Here is a 13,520-nt window from a genome sequence, read left to right as displayed (position 1 = left end):
GCAATGGCCGCCGCGGCCGGCGCACTGCGGCCGGCGCACCGCGCTGATCCGATGGCAGGAGCCAGGAGCCAGGTGCTTTTCCTGGTCTCCCATGGGGTACAGGGCCCAAGCACCTGGGCCATCCTCCACTGCACTCCCTGGCCACAGCAGAGGGCTGGCCTGGAAGAGGGGCAACTGGGACAGAATCCGGCACCCCGACCGGGACTAGAACCCAGTGTGCCGGTGCCGCAAGGCGGAGGATTAGCCTAGTGAGCCGCGGCGCCGGCCCCTTAAGTTTATTTTAAACTATAAAAAGAAACACATAAAAGAAAAACTAGAAAATAGGATGAAGGAAAAATTGCCAAGTTAGTGATATAACCACTTATAGCTTTTTTTGTATAGTTTCTGCCTTTTCAACAGTTTTTGTGAACTATTTAATTATTTTACAGTCCTCAAGGTAGTCATTCTTTAAAAAAAAAAAAAAAAAGATTTATTTTAAAGACAGATATCTTCCATCTGCTGCTTCACTCCGCAAAAGCCATAACAGCCAGGACTGGGCCAGACCAAAGTGAGGAGACAGGAGCTTCATCTAGGTCTCCCACATGGATGGCAGGGGTCCAGGCACGTGGACCATCCGCCACTGCTTTCCCAGGCCATTAGCAGGGAGCTGGATCAGAAATGGAGCAGCCAGGACTCAAACCAGTGCCCATATGGGATGTCAGAGCCACAAGCAGAGGCTTAACCTACTACACCACAGCACAGGCCCTCCAGTATCTTTAATAATTTTTTTAAAGATTTATTTATTTGGAAGTCAGAGTTACACAGAGAAAGAAGGAGAGGCAGAGAGAGAGAGAGGTCTTCCATCCGCTGGTTCACTCCCCAGTTGGCCGCAATGGGCAGAGCAGCACTGATCTGAAGCCAGGAGCAAAGAGTTTCTTTGGGGTCTCCCATGTGGGTGCAGAGGCCCAAGGCCTTGGGCCATCTTCTACTGCTTTCCCAGGCCATAGCAGAGAGCTGGATTGGAAGTGGAGCAGCCGGGACTCGAACCAGTGTCCATATGGGATGCTAGCACTGCAGGTGGTGGCTTTACCCACTACACCACAGCTCTGGCCCCTATCTTTAATAATTCTATAGGCCTCTGCTTATGGGTGGGTGGATCAGAGAAAATGAAAGGAGAGAAGGGGAGTACCTTTTCTTTTCCTCTATATAGGCTTATTTTAGTAAAGTGACTAATATATACAGTTATTGAACCAAACAATATGAGGCTTTAAAAATTTTTTATGCATGTTACCAGTTAGCTTTCCAAAATGGCCCTGGAGATCCTTGCCTGGAATTGTCCATTGTATATTTTTAAATCGTTGCTAATTTGGGCAAAGGCAGATAGTTATTTTTATTAGCTAATGTTTGTGCTTTCTACATACTAGTGTCCTGAGTAGATTATTTAATATTGTATTTTTGTTTTATTTTTCATTGACTTGATCATTAGTGAAGTTGGATATTTTCTATATATTTATTTGCTATTTGCATGTATTTAGTTTGTAAGAAAAGACAGTTTGCCTGTTTATCCTTCATGGTGGACTTACAAGTGGATAATGTTCTTAAAGGAAAGTTTAGAAAAAAACTTATTTCTCCTTGTGGCTGGCGCCGTGGCTCACTAGGCTAATCCTCCACCTTGCGGCACCGGCACACCGGGTTCTAGTCCCGGTCGGGGCGCCAGATTCTGTCCCGGTTGCCCCTCTTCCAGGTCAGCTCTCTGCTGTGGCCAGGGAGTGCAGTGGAGGATGGCCCAGGTGCTTGGGCCCTGTACCCCATGGGAGACCAGGAAAAGCACCTGGCTCCTGGCTCCCGCCATCGGATCGGGTGCGCCGGTCGCAGCGTGGCGGCCATTGGAGGGTGAACCAGTGGAAAAAGGAAGACCTTTCTCTCTGTCTCTCTCTCTCACTTCCACTCTGCCTGTCAAAAAAATAAATAAATAAATAAAAAACTTATTTCTCCTTGAAAATACAGTGGCACTTCAAACCTTATTAAGATGATACCTGTTTCAGTGTCTGACTTGTTTTTTAAACTTCACTTTGTCACTCTGAGATATTTGTTACTGTACTATTGTTTTGCATATTAAAGTAATGAAACTTTGTCTTAAACTTCTAGTTCAGAGAAATTTGTCATCATCTAAATTAGTTTCTGATGAGAATAGTAGTTACTGTGAAACTGAATTTTTAGTATTTAGTACATTAGTACAATTCGTTACTTCTGTTTTAAAGTAGTATTTTTTTTAAAGATTGAGTTCAACTCCAGTGAACAAAAGTATTGAATATTGAACTAAGCCTGGTTTATTATTTTGTCTCAGTGTTTATTTGCGTTAGCGCCTTAAGCAAATGTCTAAGAGAGAGAGGTCTTCTATCTACCGGTTTGCTCCCATACTAGCCACAACTGCCAGGGCTGAGCCAGGCCAAAGCCAGGAGCCAAGAGCTTCATCTGGGTCTCCCACGTGGGTGGCAGGGGCCCAAGCATGTGGGCCGTCTTCCACTGCTTTTCCAAGGCTATTTGCAAGGAGCTAGATTTCAAGTGGGGCAGCCGGGGCATGAATGGGTGCCCATATGGGATGTCAACATTGAAGGTTGGTGGCTTTACCTGCTACACCACAATGCAATGCCAGCCCCTAAATAGAATTCTTAACCTAAGTCATTTATCTCATCTATAAAATAGTTAATAATAGTACCTACTTTATATACTTTGATTAATGTTTGAAATATAGTATAAAAATGTTTATCATAGTGTTTGGCCCCCAGATATTAGCTGATGCGGTTGCTACTGAATGCTTTAAGACTATATCCAGTAGTAGCTGTCAGAATCCCAGTAGACTCTTCAGAATTAACCAGTTTTCATTCTTAAAGTAACCTGCCAGTTATGTTCTAAGCAACATAAAACTCCAGAGGTACTTCCTCCTGTGTCGGTTATAAAAGTTTAAGTAGATTTAATAAGATAATAGATTTTTCACTAATTCAGAAATGAGGTGTCTTTATGAGCCCTTGAAAATAAATAGCACATTAGTCCCATCATTTTCCTCAATGATCAGTTATTCTCCCATGATAAGTGTTTTGAATTGAGAGGTGTTTAAACAAACCAAAAAACATTTTAAATAAAAATAGTTTAGTAACAGCTTTTCCCCCTTCTCTCCTTGACAACACAGTAACAGTTCAAACTTCAGCTTTGAAATAAGAGTACTTGATTAAATGATATGGAATGCCAAATTAAAATACTGGAGTTTATAAAAAATAAATGTATAGTAGTTTTAATTTAGCTGATACTTTAGTGAATATAAGATATTGGGACAGCCATTCGGCCCTGTGGTTAACACACCTGTGAAAACACCTCTGTTGGTGGCCAACACTGTGGCACAGTGGGTTAAGCTGCCATCTGCACTGCCAGCATCCTATGTGTGTGCTGATTCCTGTTGTGGCTGCTCTACTTCCAGCCTAGCTCCTTGCTAGTGCATGAGGGAAGGAGACCCAGGTGAGGCTCCTGGCTCCTGGCTTTGGCCTGGCCTAGCCTTGGCCATTTGCAGCCATCTGGGGAGTAAACTAGTAAATTAGCACATGAAACATCTCTGTCTCTCCTTCTCTCTCTCTCTAACTCTGCTTTTCAAATAAAATAAAATCTTAAAAAAAAAAGAAAAAAAAAGGAAAGAACAAAATGCCTTTGCTGCACATGGGAGTACCTGAGTCAATTGCCAACTCTGACTCCTGATGCTAACTTCTTACTCATGTAGACTGATGACTCAAGCAGCTGGGTTCCTACCATCACTGTGGAAGACCTGGATTGAATTCCCAGCTCCTGGCTTCAACCCCATCTGTTGTGGTCATTTTGAGAGTGAACCAGCACATCAAAGTGCTCTGTCTACTTCTACCTGTCAAATAAATAAGTAAATGACACCTTATCAGGGGCCAGCGCCATGGCTCACTTGGTTAATCCTCCACCTGCGGCGCCGGCATCCCATAAGGTCACCGGGTTTTGTCCCGGTTGCTCCTCTTCCAGTCCAGCTCACTGCTGTGGCCCGGGAAGGCAGTGGAGGATGGCCCAAGTGCTTGGGCCCCTGCACCCACATGGGAGACCAGGAAGAAGCACCTGGCTGCTTCGGATCGGCACAGCGCTGGCCATAGCAGCCATTTGGGGAGTCAACCAACGGAAAGAAGACCTTTCTCTCTGACTCTCTCTCTCTCTCTCTCTCTGTGTCTATTACTCTACCTGTCAAATAAAGAAAAAAAAATGACACCTTATCATATTCATAGAAGGAAAGAGTAGAATGGTGGTTACTAGATACTATGACAGTAAACAGAGAACGGGAAGATGTTAATCTAAGGTTGCAAAATTTCGGTTACACAGGAGGATTAAATTCTAGTAATTTGTTGTACAATGTAGTGACTCTAATTAATAAAAATGTGCTTTATATTTCAAAATTCCAAGAAGTATATATTTTGGTATAGTTATTTATAAAGTCTAGTGATTAAGGTATCTGTGTCTCACACTGGAGCTTATGGGTTCAGTTCCTGGCTCTGGCTCCTGACTACAGCTTCCTGGCTTGAGTTTGTAGTTCCCAGCTTCACTGTTGTCCAACCTGATCATCGTGGACATTGGAGGAGAAAACCAGTGGATATGATGTCTCTCTTTCTCTCCCTCTCCCTCTCTTTCTCCCACTCAAAAAGAAGGAAGACAAAGAATACAATTTTTTTCTTTTTTTATTTCTTTTTTATTTTTTTGACAGGCAGAGTGAACAGTGAGAGAGAGACAGAGAGAAAGGTCTTCCTTTACCATTGGTTCACCCTCCAATGGCCGCTGCGGCCAGCGCACTGCGGCAGGCACACTGCACTGATCTGAAGCCAGGAGCCAGGTGCTTCTCCTGGTCTCCCATGGGGTACAGGGCCCAAGGACTTGGGCCATCCTCCACTGCACTCCTGGGCTACAGCAGAGAGCTGGCCTGGAAGAGGGGCAACCGGGACAGAATCTGGCGCCCCGACCGGGACTAGAACCTGGTGTGCCGGTGCCGCAGGTGGAGGATTAGCCTATTGAGCCACGTCACCGGCCTAAGAATACATTTTAAATGTTCTTACCACTAAGGGAAACGGTGATAGATAAATTAATTAGCCTTATTTAATCATTCCACAACGTATAATAATCAGCTACTTAATATGTGGCTACTGTGGGCTATGTATTTTACTAAGTATTTAAAATATATTTATTTTTGCTAATATCATCTATAAATATGTACTTTATAAACAATGCAAATAATATGAAATTATATTATCCTTGCATCATAATCATTGTCTTCATTATATAAATATTTTACTTAATTATTTTGTGGAATAATTGATCATAAAAATTCTCTGATTAGGGGATATGTAACTACATATTTTTCTCTTTCCCAAAGTTTAAGAATCTTAACTATTACATTGATTAATAATTCTTTCCTTTGTTGCAGAACTAAGAGAGTAAATGGGTCCAGTAATTGGAATGACTCCAGATAAGAGAGCTGAAACCCCAGGAGCTGAAAAGTTTGCAGGATTAAGCCAGATTTACAAAATGGGAAGTTTGCCTGAAGCTGTTGATGCTGCCAGGCCAAAGGCCACTCTAGTGGACAGTGAGTCAGCTGATGATGAACTGACAAACTTGAACTGGCTTCATGAAAGTACTAATCTTCTGACAAACTTCAGCCTTGGAAGTGAGGGTCTTCCAATTGTTAGTCCATTGTATGACATTGAGGGAGATGACGTGCCATCCTTTGGACCATCCTGCTACCAGAACCCAGAAAAAAAATCAGCAACTTCAAAGCCCCCATACTCCTTTAGTCTTCTCATTTATATGGCTATTGAACACTCTCCAAATAAATGTTTGCCTGTCAAAGAAATTTATAACTGGATTTTGGACCGCTTCCCATATTTTGCTACTGCACCAACAGGCTGGAAGAATTCTGTTCGACATAATCTGTCCCTGAATAAATGTTTTCAGAAAGTGGAAAGAAGCCATGGCAAGGTCAGTGTTTATGAATGTTGCTATATTTGGTGAGGTGGGGGAATTAACACAGAGCCCTTAAAATATGGAGAAATCAAAGACAAAAAGTAGTCATGTCAAATTACTTTTCGCTTGGGCTTAATTATATTAGTTGTTCATTTGTTTTCATTTGAGATGTTTTAAAATTTCTTAAATATTGATAGAAACCTAGCAGAATTATGTTCAGTCTACCATAAAAATACATAGATTAGTCTTTTTAATGTTTCAATTTCTTAGTTTCTGCAGTGTTTCTGTAACTATATCAGTACATGATTCCTATTTACACAATATGATGATCTGCCTTAAAATCAGAATGTAGACCATTTACATTAATGTAATTAATGTGGTTGGGTTTAAATATATATATATAAAAATCTTCAACTTTCGTAGTCTACCTTCAAATAATGTTGACTTTTTACAGCAAAAACGTTATCTAGTTTGTGATACCTTATACCTTATTTGGATCAATTCTTTTTGCCTAGAGCAGTTTATTAACATATTTCATAGTTCAGATCTGCTATCTATGATTTTTAAAATTTTCATTTATATTTTTTCTGCAAATCATTTATATATTTTCTGAAAGACAGATGGACAGACTGAGATACAGAGAGACATCTCCCATCCAAATGCCAGCAACAACTGGGGCTGGGCAAAGCTAGGCCTGTAACTGTAACTGAATCCAGGTCTCCCACATGAGTGGGAGGGACTCAAGTATTTGCAACATCTTCTGTTGCCTTCCCAGGCATATTACAGGAAGCTGGATCAAAAGTGGAACCAGAACTTACCCAGTGCCTCTGATATGGAATGTGGGCATCTCAAGAAACAAATGTTACTTGTTTTTTGTTTTATGTTTTGGTTTAGTTTGGTTTGGTTACCTTTTTATAAGGGGGCAGGTATAGAATTCTAGATTGACAGTTGCTGTTTTTCAGTACTTTAATGACATTATTTTCTTTCTTTCTTTTTTTTTTTTGTATCTTAATGTTTGCTTTATCTTGTCAATGATAATTTTGGAAAATATGCCCACAAATTGTTATTATACCTTCTTCAGGGGTCTTGTCTTTATATAGTTAAATATAGAGAATAAGGTGAGATACTGAAAATTATTATAAAATCTGGACCACAGGAGCAGATATTTAGCTAGTTGTTAAGGCACTGGCTAGGATTTTCCCACCCCACATCCCAAATCCCACAGGCATGAATTTTATCCCTGGCTCCAACTCCTGACTCTAGCTTCCTGTCAGTGTGGATCCAGGGAGGTGGTTTTGATGCATCAAGTAATGGGTTTCTTGATACCCATGTGGGAGACCTGGATTGAGTTTTAGGTTTCTGGTTTTGACTTGGATCTGTCCCAACCATCTTGGGTATTTGGGAAGTTGAATCAATGGGTAGCAAGTCTCTACCTTGTTTCTCTCTTTGTCTACCTGTCAGTCTCTTTCTCTTTCAACATCTCTAATGAATGAATGAATTTAAAAGTTTAAAAATCTGGAACTTCATGACTAATCTTGGAGTCTCAGTTTTGGTATTCCATATCTGAATGAGGTGTGTCCCTGTTACTCTCACAACCTCAGTTTCCTCATCTGTACAATGAGGTTCACAGTCACCTTGTGAGCAACAGATGAGGTAAGGCTGCAAAAGCATTTTGTAAACCTGAAAGTGGTTTTGTATATTATTGTAATTAAAGGAAAACATTGGATGTGATCAATTATGAGTAAACCAAACTCTGATAATGACATTATTTTCTTCTAATGAGAAATTTGCTGTCATTCTTTATTCTTCTATATATAATGTTTACTGGCTATCTTAAAGATTTTTTTCTCTTTATCACTGCTTTTTAGCATTTTGACTATGAGGGGCCAAGGTGTGTTTTGTGGTGTTTTTAAATTGTGTTTTGAAAGACAATGTATAATCTTTCATTAAATCAGGAATTGTTTACTCATTATCTCCTGAAGTGTTTCTTCTGCATCACCTCCTATTTCTAGTACTCCAAGTAAAAATATATTAGACCATTTGCTATTATCATATCTCTTGGTTGCTCTGCCCTTCCCCCCACTCTTTTTTCTCTTTGTTTTTGTATAATTTCCATTGATCTTTCTACACGTTCACTCTTTCTCTATTGTGCCAAGCCCAATGAAGGACTTCATCATATTTTTCATTTCTGTTATTTTAATTTGCCTTTTTAAAACATTTTCCATCTCTCTGATAAAATTCCCCCACTCGATCCATAACCATACAAGTACAATACTTATAATGTCTATCTGATAGGTTCAATGTCTGATACATCTGGAAGTCTTATTTTAACTTTTTTATCTCTTAGTGTGTATTTCATAATTTTGAATTGAATGTGAGACATTGTTTATGAAGGAGGAGCAGACTAAGGTAAATAAAATTACCATCCAGAAACACTCTCCTACTTCTCTCACGTTGTTAGTGTGAACAAGTATTGGTCAGTCTAGTTAGCAAGCATATAGAGTTTGAATATTTTGGTTTCCAGTTATCTTTTGTCCACCATAGTCTTTTTTTTTTTAAGACTTATTTATTTTATTTGAAAGTCAAAGTTACAGAGAGGAGAGGCAGAGAGGGAGAGAGAGGGCTTCCATCCTCTGGTTCACTCCTCAATTGCCCGCAATGGCCAGAGCTGAGCTGATCTGAAGCCAGGTGCCAGGAGCTTCTTTATGGTCTCCCACGTGGATGCAGGGGCCCAAGGGCTTGGGCCATCTTCTACTGCTTTCCCAGGCTACAGAAGAGAGATGGATTGGAAGTAGAGCAGCCGGGACTCAAACCGGCACCCTATGGGATGCTGGCACTGCAGGCGGCAGCTTTATCCGCTATGCCACAGAGCTGGCCCCTGTCCACCGTAGTCTTTAGAGTCCTACAAAGATAGATGACCAATACTTGTGCATAGTATGAGACCTGAAGTTTCAGGTGTTTTGTATCAGCATTCCTGCTACACCTGCATGTTTCATAGCTTGTGCACATTTAGAGTAAAGAGAGAGGTAGGATATCTATTCACTCTTATACCTCCCACATTTTTTTTTTTATTTGACAGATAGACAGTGAGAGAGAGAGAGACAGAGAGAAAGGTCTTCCTTTCGTTCACCCCCCAAATGACTGCCACAGCCGGAGCTACGCTGATCCGAAGCCAGGAGCCAGGTGCTTCCCTCCCAATCTCCCATGCGGGTACAGGGGCCAAGCACTTGGGCCATCCTCCACTGCCTTCCTGGGACGCAGCAGAGAGCTGGACTGGAAGAGGAGCAACCGGGACTAGAACCCGGCGCCCATATGGGATGCCGGCACCACAGGCGGAGAATTAACCTAGTGAGCCACAGCGCCAGCCCTATACACCTCCCACATTAATAAGTAGATGACTGTTGTTTAACTGTGCAAGGCTCTTGGAAGGGGCAGGATAGGTTTCTTGTTTCTTCTTTTCCAGTTGTAATCTTAAACAGGCTGTGTTTCTCAAAGAGGAGGCTTTTCTTGTCTCCTCCAAGAGTAGACAGGCTTTCCAGCTACTCAGAGTCTAGAACTGTACTCTTCAATAACCAGCTATCCACATGTGGCTAGTGACATATTATACAGCACAGATTTAGGGTAGCTCTGTCGTAGATAGTCCTGTTGAACTCTATTCTAGAGTTCAGACCAATTTCCTGTTCATTCTCACTGTGATAGGTAAACTCTGCCTAGTATCACTGGGAGGTTGTGGGCAAAGTGAGCAACCACTCCCTTTCTCAGTAGCAATAGATCACTATAAAATTGTGGAATATGGACATGAGCAGATTTCTTATCTTTCTTAATGACTCATAGCACAGTGTCAGGGGAATATGAGGATAGCTGGGTTTTAAACTTCTATCAGCAGTAGCCATCCTTTACCTGAGCTTATAATGAGGTCGATATTTTGCCTCTCCCTCAGTCAGTAATAGGCAGCTGTATATTGTATTAAAGAAGAGTCCAGGGTGCTGCCAGTTTGTGCCTGTCATACAGCACTTGCTTTCTACCTTGTTTATTCCGGGCCCAGAGCATGTGTGAGTTATGCCTGATATCCTTACTACAGCCTTGGCATCATCTGTCTATCTGTATTCCTCTATCAGGGTGTCTTCCTTAGGTCTCCTGACCTGTCTACAGCCTTCTTCCAGAGCACCAGATGGAGCCCATGGAAAAAGAGCTGGCCAGTGGATTCAGACTCTTTTTCCTTTCCAAGAATGCGGCTGGTGCCGCGGCTCACTAGGCTAATCCTCTGCCTGCGGCACCGGCACCCAGGATTCTGTCCCGGTTGCTCCTCTTCCAGTCCAGCTCTCTTTTGTGGCCCAGGTCTTTGGGCCCTGCACCAGCATGGGAGACCAGGGGGAAGCACCTGGCTCCTGGCTTCGGGTCGGCGCAGCGCGCCAGCTGGCAGCCATAGCAGCCACGTGGGGGTGAACCAATGGAAAAAGAAAGACCTTTCTGTCTGTCTGTCTCTCTCACTGTCTAACTCTTACCTGTCCAAAAAAAGAAGAATGCTGGTGATCCTTAAACCATCACACTAGTTCACTCTTGGTTTAAGAATTTGTTAAAAATGTCAGTAGTTTTTTTCTTACCTTCTTTTATGATTACCACTTCTGTGCTCTGGCAAAAGTTAAACAATTCATATGTTACATCACTCCTCATAGGGCCCTGTCATACTTTAGAATTTAGTTCATTCAGTTGCCATGTAGCAACTTAGCCTTAGCTCCTGGATGCACTCATTGAAAAACTATGATTTTGTAAATTGTTGGGTTCTTTTTCTCTTGTTAGAGTGAGTGATTTTTTCTTAATGGCTTTCTACATCTTAAGTGAAAGCAGAACTCTCCTTAGTTAGAATTTTTAAAAGAGCAGGTAATTATATTTTTAATGACTGAAGGATTTTCTGGATGAATACTATTCAAACTTGAATGTACATCTTTATCACCTGGAATCTTGTTAAAATGTAGGTTCTAATTCAGGAAGTCTGGAATGGAGAATGCAGCTCTCATGTCTGACAGACTCCCAGGTGATCCTAATGCTGTTATCCATGGACACATGTTGAATAGCAAGACATTAGAATACCTTCTCATCTTATACCTAACCTAAAGGAAGTTGTATTAGTTATCTATTATTATGTAACAAATTACCCCAAAATTTAATAGCTTAAAGCAATAGCATTTTTTCTAAGATTTATTTATTTATTTGAAAGGCAGTGATACAGAGATTACACAAGGTGGGAGAACTACATAGAGAAAGATTTTCCATCCAGTGGTTCACTTCCCAAATGGTTGCAACCGTACCAGGGGCCTGGAACTTCATCTGGGTCTCCAATGTAGGTGAGGAGGCCCAAGTACTTGGGTTATCTTCCACTGCTTTTTTAGATGCATTAGCAAGGAGCTGGATCAGAAGAGAGGCAGCCAGGACTCAAACCTGCCCTCACTGGCAATGTTGCAGGAGGCAGCTTTAACCTGTTGCCCCACAATATCATCCCCAAAGCAATAACATTGGTTAGCAATCATTTCTGTAGGTTAGGAGATTCTCTGTTTTAGGTCTCTGATAAGGCCACAGTTATCACAAGGCTCAAATAGGAAAGGATGTGCTTCCAGGTTTACTCACATGGTTTTCAGCATTCTGTTCCTTGTAGGCTGTTGCATTCAGAATTTGAGTTCTTTGCTACATGGACCTCTTCATAGGACATCCTGAGTTCATCAGGGCAAACAAGTGACAAGATCCAAATAGAGTCCAAGACAGAAGTCCCAGTATTTTGTAATAGCAGGAAGTGAGGGTGGAGAAGGAGCTCCCTGCCACACAATTACTAATTGTTTTCTTATGTTAAAGGGAATTATGATTCACTTTATTATGTAAGCTATTGTAAATAGTAAGCTCTGTTTGAGTAAAACAAAATTTCTTCTGCATCACATCTCAAAATGAAAACTAGTATGACCAGTGAGCTAGGAATTTGAAACTTGTAAGTTAGGAAATTACTGACTTTATGAGTTTACTATACCTCTTTTATTTATCTGTATTTTTTATTTATTTATTTTGACAGGCAGAGTTAGACAGTGAGAGAGAGAGACAGAGAGAAAGGTCTTCCTTCTGTTGGTTCACCCCTCAAATGGCCGCCACGGCCGGTGCGCTGCGCTCCTCCTGTTCTCCCATGCGGGTGCAGGGCCCAAGCACCTGGGCCATCCTCCACTGCCTTCCCGGGCCACAGCAGAGAGCTGGCCTGGAAGAGGGGCAACCGGGACAGAATCCAGCGCCCCAACCGGGACTAGAACCCAGGGTGCCGGCGCTGCAGGTGGAGGATTAGCCAAGTAAGCGGCGGCGCTGGCCTTTATTTATTTTTAAAGATTATTTATTTGAAAGATAGAATGAGAGACAGAGATCTTCCATTTTCTGGTTCACTCCCCAAATGGCCACAGTGGTCAGGGCTGGACCAAAGTGAAGCCAGGAGACAAGGCTTCATCTGGGTCTCCCATGCAGGTGCTAGGGTCCAAGTACTTGGGCCATCCTTCTCTGCTTTCCCAGGAGCATTAGCAGAGAGCTGGATTGGAAGCAGAGCAGTGCCCGTGTGGAATGCTGTTCTCCCAGGCGATGGCTTAATCTACTATGCTGGCTCCCTTATTTTTATTTATTTGAGAAGACAGACAGAGCCCCTACCACTAGCCAACTCCTCAAATGGCCACAGTAGCTGTGGCTAGGCCAGGCCAAAGTCAGGAGCCCAGAACTCAATCTGGGTTTCCCACCTAGTTGACAAGGAACCAAGTATTTCAGCCATCACTGCTGCTTCCCAAGATATGCATGGACAGGAATCCAGAGTCAGGAACTGGAGCTGGGAAATCAAACCCAGACACTCCAGTATGGGATACATGCATCCCATCTGGCATCTTAACTACTAAACAAAACATTTGCCCCTCAGTCCTTAATATTTGTAATGGAATCACCTTAGCATTGGTGTCATTGGGTAAAGGCATTTCTCCAAAGAAAGAACTTTTAAGTGATAGAACACTCAATAAAAATTGCAGCAGGGATTCTATAGGTCTGTTGTTATAATTGTATCTTGAAAATTTATTATCAATGAAATTTATACTAAGGAAATGCTAAGGTTTGGGACCAGCTTTTGAGTTGAGGCACATATGTGTAGGGGGAAAAAATTCAGTCCAATAAGAGACACAATACATAAAGTGAATTTACTGTGAGTCCAATAGATGTATGGGAGGCACTTTTAGATGGTTCCTGGCTTGATGGAGTTTTAGTTTTTAATAAGAAGGCAAATAATTAACCATATATAAAAAGAAATATAGTATTGGCAGCATGTGCAAAGTACTGTGTGATCAAGAAAAGCAGATGATTAGTGATTGCCTTGAGTGGGACAATTTTATGAAAAAGTTGACTTTTAGAATATCTTTTGAAAAAAGCTTTCTATAGATAGAGAAGGTATAGAAAGACTACACTGAGTGTAGAAAATTAGTATATTCTGCATGTAGCTCGCGTGAGGCATGGGTCGACATATTCTGTGG

At 41.8% G+C, this 13,520-nt stretch overlaps 1 protein-coding gene across 23 annotated transcripts in view; it reads left to right on the top strand.

Moving 5' to 3' along the window:
* Window positions 1-13,520, top strand: part of FOXN2 (forkhead box N2) — a 79,068-nt gene that overhangs the window by 28,235 nt on the left and 37,313 nt on the right. For all 23 annotated transcript variants that reach the window (XM_070069167.1, XM_051842941.2, XM_051842940.2 and 20 more), the window contains one exon: window positions 5,456-6,006. In XM_070069167.1, coding sequence (XP_069925268.1) covers window positions 5,470-6,006 — 537 coding nt within the window. In that variant the 5' untranslated portion in view covers window positions 5,456-5,469. The remainder of the gene's footprint in view (window positions 1-5,455; window positions 6,007-13,520) is intronic.

Source organism: Oryctolagus cuniculus, chromosome 2 (assembly GCF_964237555.1).
Source record: "Oryctolagus cuniculus chromosome 2, mOryCun1.1, whole genome shotgun sequence".
NCBI classification, from domain to species: domain Eukaryota; kingdom Metazoa; phylum Chordata; class Mammalia; order Lagomorpha; family Leporidae; genus Oryctolagus; species Oryctolagus cuniculus.
The sequence above is the reverse complement of the archived record's forward strand: the minus strand, read 5'-3'. Positions and strand labels throughout refer to the sequence as shown.